We start from the raw sequence: 21,698 nt of genomic DNA on the forward strand, positions 1-21,698 counted from the left end.
ACGCACACTGACGTTTTCATTTACTTTGTCCTATTTGTTGTTTGCATCGCAATAAAATGAAAACTAAATGTTCACAGTTAGGGCACGCTCACACGAACATGAAAAACGGAAGAGTGCAATGCGAGAATATCTCGCATTGCACCCTGAGCAATGTTAGTCAATGAGGGCGAGCAGTTAGTCAGCTTTTCTCGAATCCAGAATCTGGATGCGAGAAAAGTCCCAACATGCTGCGATTTTCTGCTAGACCCGTATCACTCGCACCCATTCAAGTGAATGGATGCGAGAGAAACATCGGACTGTACTCGGATGTTTATCCCAGTGCAGTGCGATATACGCACAGGCTGACAATGGAGGAGATGGGGGGGATTAACCCCTCCCTCTCCTTCGTAGCTGACGCTCTGCTCAGGCTCGCAGCCGAGCCTGAGCCGGGGGTCATTAGCATCTTGTATCAGATGCCATATGCTAGTGCGACTCCAGCCTTATAGGCATGATCTCTACATGAACTGATACAAACCCTAAAAAAAAAACAACAAAAGTGAAATTCCAGATTGTGAAGTAGCAAAACACGAAAAATGCCAAGAGGGAGGGGGGGGGGGGGGGGGAGTGTGTGTGAATACTTTTGCTAAGCACTATATCTCTGGGAGGAATAAACGGATTTTTGTGTACTCACCGTAAAATAGTTTTCTCTTAGCCGTCATTGGGGGACACAGGACCATGGGTGTTATGCTGCCTATCCATGGGAGGACACCAAGTAGATGCAAAAGCATAGCTCCTCCTCTGCAGTATACACCCCCTGGCCGGGCCAGGCAACCTCCGTTTTAGTACACAAGCAGTAGGAGAAAAAAATAGTAAGAACTTATCTCAACAGAGGAACATGAGAAAAAAAGAGTCATAACCAAATAAGGTACTGAGAGAACCAAGGCCCAACAGGGTGGGTGCTGTGTCCCCCAATGATGGCTAAGAGAAAACGATTTTACGGTGAGTACACAAAAATCCGTTTTTCTCTGACGTCTCATTGGGGGACACAGGACCATGGGACATCCTAAAGCAGTCCATGGGTGGGAAAAAATAAAAGAAGACAACACAACCCAAGGAGTAGGAACCAGTCCCAGACAGCCTGGAGCGCCTACTGAGAGAGGTGCTCTACTGCCGTTTGCAGAATTTTCCTACCCAGATTTGCCTCAGTTGAAACCTGGGTATGGACTCTGTAATGCTTTGAAAACGTATGTAGGTTAGACCAGGTCGCAGCCTTACACACCTGTTCCACTGAAGCCTGATGCCGAATGGCCCATGAAGCGCCAACTGCTCACGTGGAATGAGCCCGCAGCCCACTAGGAATGGGCTTGAGTTGCAGGCGGTAGACTTCCTGGATCGCAGAGCGAATGCAGCGAGCCAGCGTCGCCTTTGAGGCTGCCTGTGCCTTCTTAGGCCCCTCAGGAATGACGAACAAAGAGTCCGTTTTCCTAAAGGGGGCTGTCCTGGATATGTAATATCTGAGAGCTCTGATGAGGTCTAACGAATGCAGAGACCTTTCCACCCTATGAACTGGGTGTAGACAAAAGGAAGGCAGAACAATGTCCTCGTTCAAATGAAACTGGGTAGGAACCTTTGGAAGAAAATCCGGAAGGGGGCGCAGAACCACCTTGTCCTGGTGAAAGATCAGAAAAGGCTCGCAGCAAGAGAGTGCTGCCAGCTCCGAAACCCGTCTGATGGACGTAATTGCCACCAGGAATGTTACCTTCCAGGACAGAAGAGCAAGGGAGGATTCCTTGAGAGGTTCAAAGGGAGACCTCTGGAGACCGTCCAGAACGGGGTTGAGGTCCCATGGTTCCAGCGGCCGTTTGTACGGGGGAACTAGATGGGAAACGCCCTGGAGGAAGGTTTTGACTTGCGGTTTTTGAGCCAGGCGGCATTGGTAGAAGATTCAGAGCGCTGAGACCTGCCCTTTAAGGGAACTGAGAGCCAATCCCGCTTGCAAGCCAGACTGTAGAAAGTCGAGAATTCTGGGGATGGCCAGAGGCATAGGCTGGACGTTCGTTTCCCTGCACCATGAAAGGAAGATTTTCCACGTACGGTGGTAAATGCGGGATGACGCAGGCTTTCGGGCGCTGATCATGGTGGAGATAACCGCGGGGGAAAATCCCGCTCTTGTTAATACCCAGGTCTCAATGGCCATGCCGTCAGCTTCAGGGCTCTGGAGTTCTGATGGGAAATGGGCCCTTGGGTCAGCAAGTCTGGGATGTCTGGAAGGCGCCACAGTACGTCTGCGAGCATTTGTACTAATTCGGCGTACCAGGTGCGCCTGGGCCAGTCCGGTGCTATCAGTATCACCGGGACTCCCTCTGCCTTGGTCTTCCTGATTACCCGCGGCAGCAGGGGTAGAGGTGGAAATATGTAAGGCAGGCGGAAGTGGTGCCAGGAGCAGACTAGAGCATCCGTGCCGATGGACTGCGGGTCGCGTGACCTGGCTATGAACGCGGGTACCTTTGCGTTCAACCTTGAGGCCATTAGATCCACGTCTGGTGAACCCCAGCAAGTGCAGGTGTGTAGGAACACTTCTGGGTGGAGAGACCATTCTCCGGCGGCCAATCCTTGACGACTTAGAAAGTCTGCTGCCCAATTCTCTACTCCCGGTATGTGTACCGCTGATATCACTGACCCCGTCGATTCGGCCCAGCTGAGGATCTTGTGGGCCTCGAGATAAGCCACTTTGCTGCGGGTGGCCCCCTGCCGATTGATATAGGCTACAGCTGTCGCATTGTCCAATTGGACTCGAATCTGACGACCCTCTAGCAGAGGGCGGAACGCCCTGAGCGTGAGGAAGATCACGCAGATTTCCAGGATGTTTATGGGTAGGGAAGACTCCTGGGGCGTCCAACGTCCTTGAGCAGTGTGGTGCCGGTACACTGCTCCCCAGCCTAGGAGGCTGGCGTCCGTGGTCAGGACCAGCCAGTTCACTGGGAGAAAAGATCTCCCCTTCGATAGGGATGAGGACCGAAGCCACCAGCGGAGTGCATACCTGACTGAAGGCGTCAGGTGAAGATGTTTATCCAGGGAGAAGGGGCTCTTGTCCCAGGCCGCTAGAAGGGCTAGCTGCAGTGGGCGGAGGTGCAGTTGAGCAAAGCGTACTGCCTCCATAGCCGCCACCATCCTGCCGAGCACCTTCATGCTGAATCGAATGGAGCGAGACGGAGGACGTAGAAGGCAGCGTACCGCTTGTCGAAGAGCGATCACCTTGTCCTGAGGGAGATAGATCAAGCCCCGACAGGTGTTCAGGGACATGCCCAGGAAGGTGATGGATCGTGATGGGACCGGGGATGATTTGTCTAGATTCAGTAGCCACCCTAAGCGGGATAGGGTGTCCACGGTTATCTGTACGCTGGTTGAGCAGTCGCGGAAGGAGGGGGCCTTGATGAGGAGGTCGTCCAAGTAAGGGAGAACGACTACTCCCCTGGCGTGAAGGACGCTCATGGCGGCTGCCATGACTTTGGTGAAGACCCTTGGTGCGGTGGCAAGGCCGAAGGGTAGGGCTACGAATTGAAAATGGGAGTCCTGGACTGCGAAGCGGAGGAACTTTTGGTGATGTGGGGCGATGGGTATGTGCAGGTACGCGTCCTTGATAGCTATGGAGGCGAGGAATACCCCTTCGACCATGGATGCAATAATGGACCTTAGGGACTACATTCTGAATCTCCGTACGTGCACATGTTTGTTCAGGTGTTTGAGGTCCAGGATGGGTCGAAATGACCCATCCTTTTTGGGGACCACAAAGAGGTTGGAATAAAAACCCCTGAACTTCTCGTCATCCGGGACAGGTATTATCACTCCTGCTGTTTGGAGCGAGTGGATTGCTGAGAAAAAAGCCTCGCGTCGTTTTCGAGTCTTTGGGGGGTTTGAGAGAAACAACCAACTCGGGGGTCGGGTCCGAAATTCTATGTGGTAACCGGAAGACACAAGGTCTCGCACCCATTTGTCGTCTGAGGCGGCAGCCCAGATGTGTTGAAAGAGCCGCAGTCGACCTCCTACAATGAGTGTGTCTTCCGGGGCGCCGAAGGAGTCATGAGGGGGGAAAACGTCGTGGACGAGTCTCCCTAGTCCTGGACTGTTTCGGTCTAGGCTGCCATGACTAGGTGGGTTTCGGGGAGAGCTGAGAAGGTCGGTCCCTGCGTAGTCCGCGGCTAGTGGCGGAGGCAGAGCGGGATGTCGACCAACCAAATGAGTTCCGAAAGGAGCGGAATGAGGACTGTGGACGTCTGGTGAAGGTCGTCCTGGACTTCAGCTGGGGGAGGGAGGTACTCTTTCCTCCCGTGGCGTCGGAAATGAGCTTGTCCAGACGTTCGCCAAACAATCGGTCTGGAAAAAAGGGAAGGCACGTGAGAGACTTCTTGGAGGCAGAGTCCGCTCGCCATTGTCGGAGCCAGAGAGCTCTACGGATGGCTATGGTATTTGAGGCGGCAAAAGCAAAAGCTGCAGGTAGCAGCGTAGTAGCGTCAATGGAGGCCTGCATGAGGTACTCCGCCGCAGCAACAATTTGAGCTGTTACCTCTGTGAAGGTATGAGTGAACTGGGATTCCTCAAGCGAAGTGTTAAGGGATTCTGCCCAGACCGAGATCACCTTTGCGACCGACACAGAGGCAAAGGAGGGCGAGAGGGAGGAACCCGCAGCCTCAAAGGCAGAGCGGGCGAGGTGCTCTACCTGTCTGTCGGGTCCTTGATGGAGGAACCATCGGGTAAAGACAGGAGCGTCTTTGTGGTAAGGCGGGAGACCGGGGTGTCGACCGAGGGCGGATCGGCCCAGCCCTTCGGGGCAAGTGAGGCAAAAGGGTACCGGGACTCCATGAGTTTACGGTTACCGAAGCGCCTGTCAGGCTTCTCCCTTTGCTTTGTGAGGATATCTTGAACTCTGGATGATCAGCGAAAACCTTTTGGGGTTTCCTTGCCCTCTTAAAGGAGACCGCATGGTCAGTGGTAGTGGATGGGGATCCTCCACATGCAGAGTTTGGTTGATTGCTGCTATAAGGAAGTCTATTGCAGTTTGATCATCTGGGGAGGCTGAAACCAAGGAATCATCCTGGTACAAACAGCATTCTCCCTCCTCCAGCTCTTCAGAAGCCGTGGAGCGTGTGGGAGAGCCTGCCCTGTGTGCTCCCGAGGGAGAGCCTTGGGGGCCATGAGAGAGTGCTGGAGACACCCGGCCTTTTGCTCTTTTTCTGATCCCTGCAACCAGTGAAGCATGGGCCCAGATTACCTCAGAAGGCCCTTCCATAGGTGTATCCTCAGGCTGCGTTCCGTCCAGGGGCCCAGAAGGGTGTGGAGGACGACATTGCATAGCCAGCACAAGGTTCTGTGACAGTTTTTCCATGGATTGGGACAGAAACTGTGCCCATTCCGGTGGGCTGGGAGCCCTAGGCTCTGGGCTGACGGTTGCGGCGGTGGTGGCGGGGGGGGTTTGGGGGGCTATAGGGGCACAGGACTCACAGAGAGAAGAGGTGTGTTTACGTGGTAGCTCAGCGTGGCAGGCAGTGCAGGCTGAATAATAGAATATGTGAGACTTAGCACTCTTAGTACCCTTAGAATTCTGCATGTTCCTAATAGGAGTATGCCAGGAGGGGGAGCAATGATCTGCAGAGCTACAAGTGAAGCAGTGGGAAGAAAGGATTGTATTTGCTTCGGTGTACCTCACCAGAATCAGCCGATGGCCCTGCGTCCTCAGGAAGGAGTAAGCCCGCTCTGTGGAGATCTTTGTGCGCTTTCCGGGGGGGGTGGGCTTAGCGCTAAAAGAGCGCCAGGAAGAAGTCAGTGTGCCCCCCTGCTGTCGGTAGTAAAAAAAACGGCGGGAAGGGAGCTTCTGTGACAGTTTTTCTCCCCCTCCCTCCAGTCAGCACACAGCTCACCACCGGTAGATTATCTCTGCAGGATTCCCTGCAATCAGCAAGGGACTCCCCCTCCTCCAGCCAGCACACAACTAGAGGGAATAAACACTGTGAGTTCATGAGCCCTGGGAGATGATCTCTGCAGGATTCCCTGAAATCAGCAAGGGACTTTCCCCTCCTCCAGCCAGCACGCAGCTATGGTGGGAATAAAGACTGTAAATTCAGCAGTCCTGGAAGCCTTCCCTGCACCGTCTTTCTCCCTTTGTCTGGGAAACCAGTCGGGGATCTCACCTTAACACTGCCTCAGTCCAGGCAGTGGAAATAGCAGAGTCAGCCTGCTGTGTCCGGCCACACAGGTGCAATGTATCAACTCAGAGCCTGCAAAAAGGAGCTGAGGAGTTGTGCCTCTGCCCTGGGCTCTGGAAAATTGGTGTCTGTGGGACCCGTCGTCCAGTAAAAGGCAGCCCAGGATCCAGCGTCGCAGGAGGGGGTACATGGAGGCAACACTCCGCGTTCCTGCCCATTGATGGTATTGGGAGATTGGTCCCTAGGGGAAACCGTCGCCCTCAAAAAATAACAAAACCTTGAAAGGATGTGCCTCCTACAGACACTAAGCTAAAACTGAGGTTGCCTGGCCAGGCCAGGGGGTGTATACTGCAGAGGAGGAGCTAATGCTTTTTGCATCTACTTAGTGTCCTCCTATGGATAGGCAGCAATAACACCCATGGTCCTGTGTCCCCCAATGAGGCGTCAGAGAAAATAAAAAATTATGATGCAATATAAAATTAATGTGCTATGGAGATGGCCTGATGTGCAGATAGTTGGCAATGACTCCAGTAGATGTCAGCAGGAGCTGCTGCAGGGTCCGCCAAGCATCGTGCGGGGTCCACCGGGCATCATGTGGGGTCTTCCAGCTGTAGATGTTTGAGGTGTAACATAACTGGCAGCTGCTGAATATCAGCCACAACTGACATGTAGCACCATACAATTTGTATAGAAATTGAGACCGATTATTACTAAAACCAAGGCCATTAGGAGCAGACGTTATGGCTGCTGTAATATTTAGGTTCAGCCTCTGCTACTGGGAAGAAAAGTCTTGTCTTCACATGGGCTGGAAGGGTACACAATGCACACAGCTTCACAGGGTAACATGTTCTTACACCGCAAAAAGGAAGGTACCGATAATCTTTACCTCTTTTCGATGCTGGTTCCCATCTCTTTGCAGTAGCCATGTGACGCTTTCAAGTGGGGAGTTTGTGTCGCACTGAAGAAACACAGTTCCTCCTTCGACTCCAATCTGCAATTTCTCCGAGACGCCTCGATCCACTGTAAACCAAGAATGTTAGTCGGATTTTATGGAGCCATTTAAATAAGAAAATCAGAAGTTTTGGGTAAATCTCTCAGACCGTACCTTGCATGTTGTATCCTCTGCACTGTCTCATGGGGTCGCCGTGCTTAACGTCCTGACGCCGGTTCCGTCTGCAGGGAACAAGGTGAGGTTAATTAATGGCCTGCAGCAGCCGTGACGTTTCTTCAGGGCTTTTAGATAAAGTTCCCCAATAAGTTGGTGGCAATATTTCGGGTTTGTTGGGAAGATGTCATAAGGCATAATGCAAGTAGAGATACAACAAACTGTGCAGTTTGCTGTAGTTTTGGAGAGAAGCAGAATTTGGTGTGCACCATGTGTCAGTACTTTATAAGTTTAGGAGACCCTTTTAACCAGAGCTGAGGGTACTTCAGTCAGTGGAGGTAATGTCAGTCCTAGCGATATGTGGTCACTTATGTAACTCACCTCACCGGCGTTGGGGTGTAACGTGCACAAGCATTGGAGTTCCCATCCCAGGCGCAGTAGGGATCCCGGGAGAGGCAGCAGTCTGCACACGTCTTGCCGTAGACCGCACATCGATGGAGAGAGAGTTGTGTCACCCCCACGTCTGAAGAGACATACAACTGATGCTGCAATGGAAAAAAAACAAATGGAAGCTCGCTAGAGACATAACTGCACAATGGAGCACAACCGCAAGCTGTATCCACCGAGTATCACACGAGCAGCTGAGATGTTCTCCCTATATCTTCTCAGATATACACACAATGGCCGCACGTTACATGTGAGACATTAACATAAGCATGAACCTCACCAGGACAGAGATGATAAAACACTTACCCTCTTAGAAGAGATTTTAATATTTTTAATAGGAGACGGCACCTGTAAGAGAACAGAAATGACAAAAGGCCACAGTGAGACAGAAATCATAGAAGAGAACACAAACTACATGGGGGAAGATAAAAGGACATCAGATATTGAGGGGTCAGGACCGAACACAGACGGATTGTGCCAGGCCGGGAAAGCACAAGGCATATACAGAGTGGCAGTGGCGTAACTAGGGTGCGATGGGCCCTGGTGCAAAATTTGGACTTTTTTTCTCCCCTTATGTTGGCCAGCTGTATATACCGTATATGTATGCATTTAGATACAGGTGAAAAATATGACGCAGTCCAATTGTGCACGTTTCTTCAGAACGACTCAGTTCTTTTAAACACTTTTTGTATATATTTAGCATTCTAAGTCCTATAAAGATAAATTAGTCGCCCCCCCCCCCCCTCCTCCTCATTATGGAGTAATGTCCCACACCCTGTTCTAATGTTCCCTATCCTGGCCTTCTTCCTCGTAATTATATCCTTCATCCTAGTATATATGTCTGTCATCCTGGTATAGATGTCCCCCATCCTGGTATATATGCACCCCATCCTGGTATGTCCCCTTTCCTGGCATATATGTCCCCCATCTAGTATATATGTCCTCCATCTTAGTATATATGTTCTCCATTCTAGCTCACATTATGGTGTATATATAACCCATCCTGGTAAAAATTTCCCCATCTTGGTATATATGTCCCCATCCTGGGACCCTCATAGTATATACTGTCCCTTCCTGTGATCTACTGTCCCCATCCTGTTATATACTGCCCCCCTCCAGGTATATATGTCCCCCATCCTGGTATATATGCCCCCCATCCTGGCATATATGTCCTCCATTATAGTATATACCGTATGTTCCCCATTCTAGCTCACATTATGGTGTATATTTCACCCATCCTGGTAAAAATATCCCCATCTTGAGATATATGTCTCCATCCTGGGACCCTCATAGTATATACTGTTCCCCTCCTGGGGCCCTCCTAGTATATACTGTCCCCCTCCTGTGATCTACTGTCCCCATCCTGTTATATACTGCCCCCCTCCAGGTATATATGTCCCCATCCTGGTATATATGTCTCCGTTCTGTCTAATGCAAAAAAACAACAACATTGTACTCATCATCTCTTGCTCCCACGTTGAGCAGCGTCCTCCTGTGTAGCCAGCGCACAGTGGCCGGCAGCATTCATTGGTGTCGGTGCTATTGCAACACATGACATCATTAACATGCGCCGCCCTCAGTCACTGGGACACAGAGGAAAGCTGCCGGCTTCTGTTTGGCCTGCAGCGTGTATCGCAGTGCAGGGACCCGATGGGTGTCTGCACTGTGATGCATTTCAGCTGGATGTGCAGCTGCGGACATACATCCAGCTGAAGCAGGGGCTGGGGTTGGGGCCCCCTGCACAACCGGGCTCGGCCGCAGTCCCTGTGACTGTGATCTTTCCGCTCCTGCAGAGTGGATGTGGACAAAGACTTTTTCCATAATTACTGCAAATAACGAGTCCAGAACAATGCTTCTTTGCTTGGATGTTGATGGACATCCCTACTCAAACTTTTAACGCTATTTTTCCCACCACTAACCCGTTTGGACTGTGTATAGAAGCTCCATATTAAATATAGGTCTTACTCGAAAAACTTCCACTTCTTCTAGCGTGATACCTTCCGTCTCCTCGGGACCTTTAGGCAGAATCATCACCTTCTGCACTGTACCACGATCTGGAGATGGCATAAGACAGAATATGAATGGTGCAGCGCACTCCGGTCATCTGTGACACCACCGATAATAACGTATATAATATGTGCTTTTCGCTTACCAGTGCCCAAAAACAAAACGGTGTATTCCCCATCAGCAGCAGGAACGGTGTCTACAGCGATACTGGTGTAGGTGTATGAGGCGTCTGAGAGCAACAGAAGGGGCCTCCGATTCACAGGATACACGGAGGTGTACATGAGGGGGTGCGTGCGAACAAATCTCAGCACATCCTCCCCAAAAAGCTTACTGGAGTGAATGCCGGTCACAGAGAATCCACCTGCACACTGCAAAACAGATTACAATAAAATACAACACAGAAAGAGGAGCATAAAAAACCTAAACATTACTACAGAAGTAACTCCGACATTTACCATGGTCCAGGGGTATTTGTATTATGGCATACTCAAAGGATCACCGTTCCCAAATAGCCGATATCCCCATAGAAATAAATAGGTGAACCATATTTCAAGCAGCAGCCCCTTGATCTACTTATATCGTGAAAATAACAAATAAGGCATCGGGGATCCTGTGGATATGGTGTAAAGGCTGAAGGTAGGAAAATTCTTTAAAGGGCTAATTTCATCCTAATATATAAAGGCAAATCCCCACGATATGACATCACTTTACATTCATTTGTTTTGCAAACTCAGGGACCCTCACCCATCCTGAGAATGTAGGGGCTGCAGCACTAGGATCCTCACCGAGCCTGAGAATGAAGGGGCTGCAGCACTAGGATCCTCACCGAGCCTGAGAATGAAGGGGCTGCAGCACTAGGATCCTCACCGAGCCTGAGAATGAAGGGGCTGCAGCACTGAATGAACAGTGTCCCCATTCCATGAAAAGCCAGGTGGTGGTTTCATAGGGATGTGCCGCAGCCCCTTCATTCTCAGGATCGGTGAGGATCCCAGTGCTGCAGCCCCTTCATTCTCAGGATCGGTGAGGATCCCAGTGCTGCAGCCCCTTCATTCTCAGGATCGGTGAGGATCCCAGTGCTGCAGCCCCTTCATTCTCAGGATCGGTGAGGATCCCAGTGCTGCAGCCCCTTCATTCTCAGGATCGGTGAGGGTCCCAGTGCTGCAGCCCCTTCATTCTCAGGATAGGTGAGGGTCCCAGTGCTGCAGCCCCTTCATTCTAAGTATCAGTGAGGGTCCCAGTGCTGCAGCCCCTTCATTCTCAGGATTGGTGGGGGGCCCAGTGCTGCAGCCCCTTCATTCTCAGGATTGGTGAGGGTCCCAGTGCTGCAGCCCCTTCACTCTCAGGCTCGGTGAGGGTCCCATTGCTGCAGCCCCTTCACTCTCAGGCTCGGTGAGGGTCCCAGTGCTGCAGCCCCTTCATTCTCAGGATAGGTGGGGGTCCCAGTGCTGCAGCCCCTTCATTCTCAGGATAGGTGGGGGTCCCAGTGCTGCAGCCCCTTCATTCTCAGGATAGGTGGGGGTCCCAGTGCTGCAGCCCCTTCATTCTCAGGATAGGTGGGGGTCCCAGTGCTGCAGCCCCTTCATTCTCAGGATAGGTGGGGGTCCCAGTGCTGCAGCCCCTTCATTCTCAGGATAGGTGGGGGTCCCAGTGCTGCAGCCCCTTCATTCTCAGGATAGGTGAGGGTCCCAGTGCTGCAGCCCCTTCATTCTCAGGATAGGTGGGGGTCCCAGTGCTGCAGCCCCTTCACTCTCAGGATCGGTGAGGATCCCAGTGCTGCAGCCCCTTCACTCTCTGGATCGGTGAGGGTCCCAGTGCTGCAGCCCCTTCACTCTCAGGCTCGGTGAGGGTCCCACTGCTGCAGCCCCTTCATTCTCAGGATCGGTGGGGGTCCCAGTGCTGCAGCCCCTTCATTCTCAGGATGGGTGAGGGTCCCAGTGCTGCAGCCCCTTCATTCTCAGGATGGGTGAGGGTCCCAGTGCTGCAGCCCCTTCACTCTCAGGCTCGGTGAGGGTCCCACTGCTGCAGCCCCTTCATTCTCAGGATCGGTGGGGGTCCCAGTGCTGCAGCCCCTTCATTCTCAGGATGGGTGAGGGTCCCAGTGCTGCAGCCCCATGATTCTAGTGACAGATTTAGGTCTTGTGAATCATTTTCATGCTGGACTCTCAATAGTAAATGGATTTCCTTTCCTTTGGTATTCGTCAGTTTGCTTTGCAGCAGCTTCTGACACCTGTTCAGGTGTTTCTGGTTTCTGTCCCTACATATCCCCTTTGCTACCAGCAGAGGGTGCCAGTTATTCTTTGGCATTTGGATGCTGGGCCAGGACATGGAAGGTGCTACTGTACCCTTCTGTTGAAGTTGCTGTGGTGGCTGCAGTCTATCATTGCGTTTTCCCTCTGTCTGTCTACCTTCCCTCGTGTGTTTTTAAGTGCAGCAGTGAGACTAGCGTCCCTTACCTGCCCACTCCTTAGCCAGGACTACTGTAGGGTCACTCAGGGCTTCAGGTTCATACTCGGCGACAGGTGATGAATCTGTATAGGGACTGGTTAGAAGTGTAGGGTACAGTTGCAGGTAAGTGGCAGAGGGGACCATTTTCCATCTGACTAGTATCTGGGCCCACCGTTGTTTTAGTGTCCCCGATGTACCGATTGTTGAGTGTCTTGCCCCACGCCGAACCTTCCCCAAGTTCCTGCGTAACAGTATTATAATAGTTATATTCTTGTACGTGGGGCAAGACACACAACAAGGGGGTACACCGGGGACACTATAACAACGGTTGGCCCTGATACTAGTGAGAGAGAAGATGGACACCTCCTCCACTTACCTGCAACTGTAGTCCTAGCCAGACTCTATACAGGTTCCTCACCAGTCACCAAGCAGGAACCTGAAGCCCTGAGTCCTACAATAGTCCCTGGCTAGGGAGTGGGCAGGTAAGGGACGCTAGCCTCACCACTGCACTAAAACAACACACCAGGGAAGGAAGACAGACAGGGGGAAAACACAAAGATAAACTGCTGCAGTTAGCACTAAGACTGCAGCTACCATAGAAACTTCAACAGAGGGTTACAGTAGCTCCTTCCACCTCCAGGCCCAGAATCCAAATGGCAAAGAATAACCAGCACCCTTTGCTGGTAGCAAAGGGAATATGTACGGACAGAGAGTGGTCCCAAACCGGAAACACCTGACCAGGAGTCAGAAGCTGCTGCAAAGCAAACGCTAACCATTAACCCTACGACTGCCAAAGGAAAGGAAATCCATTTACTATTGAGAGTTTAGCATGGAAATGATTCACACAAATCCTGCATCTGTCACTAGTCTCATAATGCAGAGAGACAGTGGTGACAAGTCTGAGACACACCCACTGCCTGGTGATTGGTCAGGCTGCTCTCTCCCCTCCTGCAGCTCTGTCTCTGATTGGCTGCTGTGTAGAACACAAGCCCCATAGAGGCGGAGCAGGATGTCAGTGCACGGAGGAAAGATTTCTATAATGTCAAAGGTAGAAGGATAATAAAATGAATAAACCTGATATAATTCTATCCATGAAGAGGTTTTTGCAGCTCTAAACTCTGACCACAATTTACATATAATAAAAATAATTTGGACCTAATTAAATTAATATAAAAAATATAAGCAAATTGGACATGTGCATAGCTTAAAATCACCCAACTTTTTCATTGATGAGTAGGTGACTTTTTTAAGCCGTGGTGCACAATATGTTTGCATGTTTTGCTTTGTTACATTAAAGAATAGAATTAAAAAAATAAAAAAAATATATTAGGAAAATACTGTTCATTCTCGTCCTCATTGGGTTAGTGCACTTTTCCATCACAAGTAATTACCAATTTTAGGGTAAACTTTGGGTGCGCTTATTACGAAATTCATTCTGATAGTGTCATAACATATCTCACCGCTCCAGGCCGGGGATAGGGTGTTTTCCCTGTATACGCAGTCATCTGGTACCCATGTCCCTCCTTGTGTGCGAATGGCCCATTAAACACTGCACGGACGTCAGCAAGAGAGAACACACAGACGGCAGAGCCCCGGAACACGGAACTAAGAGACGCACAGAGACAGAGACATTAGGAAACACACACCGCAGGGAGACTAAAGAGATCACACACCGGGGAGACGCAACAGCGGAGTACCATGCAAAGGAGGACCGGGAACACCAGTACGGGCCTGGTGCAAACTGGTCTTCATGCAGGAACCATATACGACATGTACGGTATAAAAAAAACTCACATAGGAATGAAGAGGCAGAAAATAGCAGAGGTTTGTGCTCTTACCCTAATGTGGTGAACACCCCGTAAATTAGGGGGTTCTGCTTGTCCGGAGTCTGCTGGATGAAAATATCCCCTATAAGACAAAATAAAAAACAGAGATGGTTAAAATATCACCAGTTTTTATTCTTAATAATCTGCTCATTTGGAGACACTGAGGGCATCTAACAGAGGGAAATCCCAATAAAAAAGAAGATTTTGGGTACTCCCCATAAAACCTCTTTCTCGGAGGCTTCATTGGGGGACAGAGCACCCATGGTTTCCTGTGTCCGCCAAGGAAGCGATAGAGAAAAGAAGATTTCAAGTACTCACCATAAAATGTCCTTTTCAGAGCCTTCATTGGGGGACACAGCACCCATGGTTTCCAGTATCCCCCAATGACGTGTTAGAGGAAATAAGATTTTGGGTACTCACAGTAAAATCTTTTTCTCAGTTTCTTCATTGGGGCGACACAGCACCCATGGTTTCCTGTCCCCCCCAATGAAGTGATAGAGAAAAGAGGATTTTGGATACTCACCGTAAAATCTCTTTCTCGGAGCCTTCATTGAGGGACACAGCACCCATGGTTTCCTGTGTCCCCCAATGAAGCGATAGAGAAAAGACGATAATGGAAACTCACCATAAAATCTGGGAAAAAAAGATTTTATGGTGAGTACCCAAAATCTTCTTTTCTCTATCGCTTCATTGGGGAACACAAGAAACCATGGGTGCTGTGTCCCCCAATGAAGTGATAGAGAAAAATACAGCAAACAACTGATTTTACCAGATGGGGGTTGCTGAAGGCTGGATATTTCCATGACAGGGGGAATATTGTATAACACTTAGCAATCATACAGTTAGGTCCAGAAATATTTGGACAGTGACACAAGTTTTGTTATTTTAGCTGTTTACAAAAACATGTTCAGAAATACAATTATATATATAATATGGGCTGAAAGTGCACACTCCCAGCTGCAATATGAGAGTTTTCACATCCAAATCAGAGAAAGGGTTTAGGAATCATAGCTCTGTAATGCATAGCCTCCTCTTTTTCAAGGGACCAAAAGTAATTGGACAAGGGACTCTAAGGGCTGCAATTAACTCTGAAGGCGTCTCCCTCGTTAACCTGTAATCAATGAAGTAGTTAAAAGGTCTGGGGTTGATTACAGGTGTGTGGTTTTGCATTTGGAAGCTGTTGCTGTGACCAGACAACATGCGGTCTAAGGAACTCTCAATTGAGGTGAAGCAGAACATCCTGAGGCTGAAAAAAAAGAAAAAATCCATCAGAGAGATAGCAGACCTGCTTGGAGTAGCAAAATCAACAGTCGGGTACATTCTGAGAAAAAAGGAATTGACTGGTGAGCTTGGGAACTCAAAAAGGCCTGGGCGTCCACGGATGACAACAGTGGTGGATGATCGCTGCATACTTTCTTTGGTGAAGAAGAACCCGTTCACAACATCAACTGAAGTCCAGAACACTCTCAGTGAAGTAGGTGTATCTGTCTCTAAGTCAACAGTAAAGAGAAGACTCCATGAAAGTAAATACAAAGGGTTCACATCTAGATGCAAACCATTCATCAATTCCAAAAATAGACAGGCCAGAGTTAAATTTGCTGAAAAACACCTCATCAAGCCAGCTCAGTTCTGGAAAAGTATTCTATGGACAGATGAGACATAGATCAACCTGTACCAGAATGATGGGAAGAAAAAAGTTTGGAGAAGAAAGGGAACGGCACATGATCCAAGGCACACCACATCCTCTGTAAAACATGGTGGAGGCAACATGATGGCATGGGCATGCATGGCTTTCAATGGCACTGGGTCACTTGTGTTTATTGATGACATAACAGCAGACAAGAGTAGCCGGATTAATTCTGAAGTGTACCGGGATATACTTTCAGCCCAGATTCAGCCAAATACTGCAAAGTTGATCGGACGGCGCTTCATAGTACAGATGGACAATGACCCCAAGCATACAGCCAAAGCTACCCAGGGGTTCATGAGTGCAAAAAAGTGGAACATTCTGCAATGGCCAAGTCAATCACCAGATCTTAACCCAATTGAGCATGCATTTCACTTGCTCAAATCCAGACTTAAGACGGAAAGACCCACAAACAAACAAGACCTGAAGGCTGCGGCTGTAAAGGCCTGGCAAAGCATTAAGAAGGAGGAAACCCAGCGTTTGGTGATGTCCATGGGTTCCAGACTTAAGGCAGTGATTGCCTCCAAAGGATTCGCAACAAAATATTGAAATTAAAAATATTTTGTTTGGGTTTGGTTTATTTGTCCAATTACTTTTGACCTCCTAAAATGTGGAGTGTTTGTAAAGAAATGTGTACAATTCCTACAATTTCTATCAGATATTTTTGTTCAAACCTTCAAATTAAACGTTACAATCTGCACTTGAATTCTGTTGTAGAGGTTTCATTTCAAATCCAATGTGGTGGCATGCAGAGCCCAACTCGCGAAAATCGTGTCACTGTCCAAATATTTCTGGACCTAACTGTATATCCCCATAGAGAGAGTCATGGTTTGATAATTGCGAAAGACCCAGATGTGTCATCCACATGTCCTAAAAGGGTCCTAGGATAATTGGGAACCAAAATAAAATCTGGCTGCTGTAAGAGGACGAAGGTCCAAAGTGCTAAGTGATAAAATATAGGTGGTCTTTTTACAGGTACAGGAATAAGGGACGGTTGGGAGGTATGGTTAAGCTAACAGCATGGAAAGTCTCCAAAGAAGCTTGCATTGTGGGTTCAAGTCCCAGAAGCAGAAGATTTTTCGAGGGCCCTTGAGGTCCCTTACAAGTCTGCCATTCTATGATTCTTTGCCGAAATTGGATAAACATACAGTGTCCACCCATATCCTGTCCACCGCCATTAACTTGAGAACGGCGGCAGCTGTAGGCATAGAAGTGGTGTCTAGGTATAGTAAAGTATCCATGCACTATGCAATGAAACCACCTATAGCGCCACCTGGTGGAAAAAAACGGAGTTAGCATTTTTATCTCGAAAACGGAACGAGATAGAGAAAAAAAGTGAATTACAAAGTTGTAGGGCATCATCACTTCAATACGAATTGACACCTTGCATACAGAAATGCTATGATTAGAACGTGTAAAACTCACAAGGCTGCGGACGTGAAGCGATACCTCATGGAGACCTTCCTACAAGTCATTGGGTATGGTGGCTGTGTGGAGTGGCCTCCACGCTCACCTGACCTGACCCCATTGGACTTCTTTCTGTGAGGTCACATCACACAGAAGGTGTATGCGACCCCTCCACCAACATTGCAGGACCTACGACGATGTATCACAGATGCTTGTGCAAACGTGTCACCTACCATATTGCACAACGTGCAGCAAGATACAGTATGCTGTGCAGAGTCCAGATGTGCATTGCAGCTGACGGGGGCCACTTTGAGCATCAAAGTTAAATGAGCGCCATATGCGTGACCAGCATTCAATGTTTTGGGGGGTCATGGGTTTCATATCATAGCATTTGTGTGTCCAAGGTGTCGATTTGTATTGAATTGATGATGCCCTACAACTTTGTAATTCACTTTTTTTCTCTATCTCGTTCCGTTTTTGAGATAAAAATGCTAACTCCATTGTTTTCCACCAGGTGGCGCTATAGGTGGTTTCATTGCGTAGCGAATGGCTATTTTACTATACCTAGACACCACTTCTATGCCTATAGCTGCCGCCGTTCTCAAGTTAATGGCGGTGGACAGGATATGGGTGGACACACTGTATAGCTGGGTTGATTTTAGGAAAGCCTGCACTCGCAGAGGGTTGGAACCGATGGCCCTTGAGGTCCCTTCCAACTCTACCATTCTATGATTCTATGACGTGTATCCTCATTTCTTCATCAGGAGGGTCTTAAAGGGTCCTAAGTACAGAAATAATCCCTAAAAGCTCGGGGTGTGACCTAGAAACAGATAAGGTCACTTTCCAGGTGTCAGTCTTGCCTAAAAATACACCTCCAGATTGTAATTGAGATGTTTTTATCCTTTGACACAAGATTTTTTTTCCCTTTTAATTATTACTTACTATAAATGCATAAACCTAAAAACTAAAGTAGTAAATAATGAAAGATAAAATAACGCAATAGTGAAACAGATAGAAAATGTAATTTCGGAAATTTAAGGAAGAAAAGATCTCCTTTCCGAGGAGTCAAAGTCCGATGGCACGAGCTGGAAAGCTTTGTCAAGACGTGCGGTGACTCAAGTGGTATCACGGGAGTTCATTGCTTTTTTTTTTTTTTTTATAGAGTAACAAGGATAGATTTCGGCTAGGCTAAGTATGGTCAGACAAAAAGGGAAAGAACATAAAAACTTGAATTATTTTCTAGCACTATCAAGAGCTGTTATGTGACAACCGTGAGCCTCTAGATTGGTAACGTTTGGTCTCTTCACCAAGATTGCAGATCATTAGTCTCTCCGCAGCTCTGCACCCTTAGGCCAAATTCACACAGGCGTCTTTCCCGTCGCCAAGCAGCCAATGAAAAATGGCCGAACTAATTGGAGCAAGTGCAATACCAAAGAAGAGGTAACTAGAGAACAAATCTGTAATGTTTTAATTGGCCGCTGTGATGGAAGGAAGTTCTCCTGTGAACTGAGCAAACTGTTAATGAGTAAAATCTGTAACTTCTGCCCCTCTGCTCCGGACCTGTCACCTCCGATTTATATGTAGCAGTCACAGGTGAAGAAACAAAAAGTGCTCGGGGGATAAAATCCTGCTGTCACTGTACATTATCTACATTTGATGAAATATTCTGCAAAACAAAATAAAATAAAAAAAAGAAAAAGACTTGTCCATAAAAAAATAGCCATTTTGAATTTTTAGGTACGGTAAAAATTATTTTAGTTTAACTCCTTCCTGACATCCGCCGTGCAAATACTGCACACGTCTGGTGTGGTTTCATAGAGCCTGCGCCGGTCTGAACCTGAGCCTGCATAATCTGAGCCTGCGCCGGTCTGAGCCTGAGCTTGCATAATCTGAGCCTGCGCCGGTCTGATCCTGCATAATCCGAGCCTGCATCGGTCTGAGCCTGAGCTTGCATAATCCGAGCCTGCGCCGGTCTGAGCGTGCATAATCCAAGCCTGTGCCGGTCTGAGCCTGCATAATTCGAGCCTGCGCCGGTCTGAGCCTCCATAATCCGAGCCTGCGCCCGTCTGAGCCTGCATAATCCGTGCCTGCGCTTGTCTGAGTCTAAATCTGCATAATCCAAGTCTGCGCCGGTCTGAGCCTGCATAATCCAAGTCTGCGCCAGTCTGATTCTGAGCCTGCATAATCCAAGCCTGCGTCGGTCTGAGCCTGCATATTCCAAGCCTGAGCCTGCATAATCCGAGCCTGCGCCGGTCTGAGCCTGCATAATCCGAGCCTGTGCCGGTCTGAGCCTGCATAATCCGAGCCTGCGCCGGTCTGAGCCTGCATAATCAGAGCCTGCGCCGGTCTGAGCCTGCATAATCCAAGCCTGCGCCGGTCTGAGCCTGCATAATCCAAGCCTGCGCCGGTCTGAGCCTGAGCCTGCATAATCCAAGCCTGCGCCGGTCGGAGCCTGAGCCTGCATAATCCAAGCCTGCGCCGGTCTGAGCCTGCATAATCCAAGCCTGTGCCGGTCTGAGCCTGCATAATCCAAGCCTGAATCAGTCTGAGCCTGAGCCTACATAATCCAAGCCTGCATTGGTCTGAGCCTGCATAATCCAAACCTGCATCAGTCTAAGCCTGAGACTGCATAATCCGAGCCTGCGCTTGTCTGAGCCTGAGCCTGCATATTCCAAGCCTGAGCCTGCATAATCCGAACCTGCGCGGGTCTGAGCCTGCATAATCCAAGCTTGCACCGGTCTGAGCCTGAGCCTGCATAATCCAAGCCTGCGCCGGTCTGAGCCTGAGCCTGCATAATCCGAACCTGCGCCGGTCTGAGCCTGCATAATCCAAGCCTGCACCGGTCTGAGCCTGAGCCTGCATAATCCAAGCCTGCGCCGGTCTGAGCCTGCATATTCCAAGCATGAGCCTGCATAATCCGAGCCTGCGCCAGTCTGAGCCTGCATAATCTGAACCTGTGCCGGTCTGAGCCTGCATAATCCGAGCCTGCACCAGTCTGAGCCTGATTAATCGGACCTTGCGCCGGTCTCGGCACATGCCAGCTTTATTACACGTTCCACCAACTGGGGAAAAAAACACTGATGTGTTTCTGGAATACACATAACTATGACTAAAACATATCAATATTTTTTTTCCTTAGGGTTTTAAATGGTTTATATAACCTTCAACTACAATGTTTTTAAAGCTTCTGGATGTGCTGTGAATTTTTTTCTTTTTTTTCTTTCAGATATTTGCTGGTGACCTACAGAGGAATTTGGCACCGGGATGTTACCCTGCGGATGGTCTTATACTTCCATTTGAACGTTGAACTTTCTTTGTCCATTTTCTAAATTATAACAAGTCCCTTGAAAGGACTAAAAAAAAAATAAGTTTTTAAATATATTTAAATTTAAAATAAAAAAGCAAACATATTTAAAAATAAACTTAATCACCACGTATTTTGTTTCCATTAAAAAATAAAGGTGTTAAAATAATAAACGCATTTGTTATCGGTCTAGCAAAATGTAAAAAAAAATTTCAATTTTTCAGAATTAGAATTTAGAGGTCAAAACATTGTTATGGTGTTACTAAAAATGTCAGCTCGGCACGCACAAAACAAGTCTTCTTACGACTATGTTGGCTGAAAAATAAAAAAGTTATGGATTTTGGTAGAAGGGGAGGAAAAAATGAAGTGGAAAAATAAAAATTGGCTGGAAAGAGTTAAGAGCAATTCCCTAAAAAAAAGAGAATTTTGTTTACTTACCGTAAATTCTTTTTCTTATAGTTCCGACATGGGAGACCCAGACCATGAGACCCAGACCATGGGTGTATAGCTAGCGACCTCCGGAGGACACACAAAGCACTACACTCAAACGTGTAGCTCCTCCCTCCGGGCTATATACACCCCCTGGATGACAATCTACCCAGTTCAGTGCAAAAGCTGAAGGAGGACATCCACCCATAAGTAGAGATAGAGTAAAACTCGGCAAAACCAGAACTCTGTCTACTAACAACAGCCGTGAAGCACACGGAACAAAAACTGCCAACAGGCAACAGGGAGGGAGCTGGGTCTCCCATGTCGGAACTATAAGAAAAAGAATTTACGGTAAGTAAACAAAATTCTCTTTTTCTTTATCGTTCCTTTATGGGAGACCCAGACCATGGGACGTTCCAAAGCAGTCCATGGGTGGGAAATAAACTAAACTGAGAAGTAGGCAAAACCTAACTTCACAAATGGGCGACAGCCGCCTGAAGGATGAGTCTGCCCAAGCTCGCATCTGCCGAAGCATGAGCATGCACTTGGTAGTGCTTAGAAAAAGTGTGCAGACTGGACCAAGTGGCAGCCTGACACACCTGCTGAGCCGTAGCCTGGTGCCTGAAAGCCCAGGAGGCACCGACAGCTCTGGTCGAGTGCGCCTTAATCCCCGACGGGGGAGGCACCTGAGAAGACTGGTAGGCATCGGATATGGCCGACCTAATCCAACGAGCTAGGGTCGGTTTAGAAGCCGAAAGGCCCTTGCGCTGACCCGTGGTTAGCACGAAAAGTGAGGTGCACCGCCGAAACACGGCGGTGCGAGACACATAGATGCGGAGCGCCCGCACCAAATCCAAGGTGT

The 21,698-nt window shown here is 48.8% G+C and overlaps 1 protein-coding gene across 3 annotated transcripts in view; it reads right to left on the minus strand.

The window, feature by feature from the left end:
- The window catches only part of LOC142251459 (semaphorin-3F-like), a 127,166-nt gene that overhangs the window by 15,864 nt on the left and 89,604 nt on the right, over window positions 1–21,698 (minus strand). For all 3 annotated transcript variants that reach the window (XM_075324280.1, XM_075324278.1, XM_075324279.1), the window contains 8 exons: window positions 14,022–14,091; window positions 13,644–13,788; window positions 9,884–10,106; window positions 9,697–9,785; window positions 8,038–8,079; window positions 7,666–7,829; window positions 7,285–7,352; window positions 7,066–7,199 (listed from right to left, as the gene is read on the minus strand). In XM_075324280.1, the coding sequence (XP_075180395.1) occupies window positions 7,066–7,199; window positions 7,285–7,352; window positions 7,666–7,829; window positions 8,038–8,079; window positions 9,697–9,785; window positions 9,884–10,106; window positions 13,644–13,788; window positions 14,022–14,091 (935 nt within the window). The remainder of the gene's footprint in view (window positions 1–7,065; window positions 7,200–7,284; window positions 7,353–7,665; window positions 7,830–8,037; window positions 8,080–9,696; window positions 9,786–9,883; window positions 10,107–13,643; window positions 13,789–14,021; window positions 14,092–21,698) is intronic.

Source organism: Anomaloglossus baeobatrachus, chromosome 9, assembly GCF_048569485.1.
Source record: "Anomaloglossus baeobatrachus isolate aAnoBae1 chromosome 9, aAnoBae1.hap1, whole genome shotgun sequence".
Lineage (NCBI taxonomy): Eukaryota > Metazoa > Chordata > Amphibia > Anura > Aromobatidae > Anomaloglossus > Anomaloglossus baeobatrachus.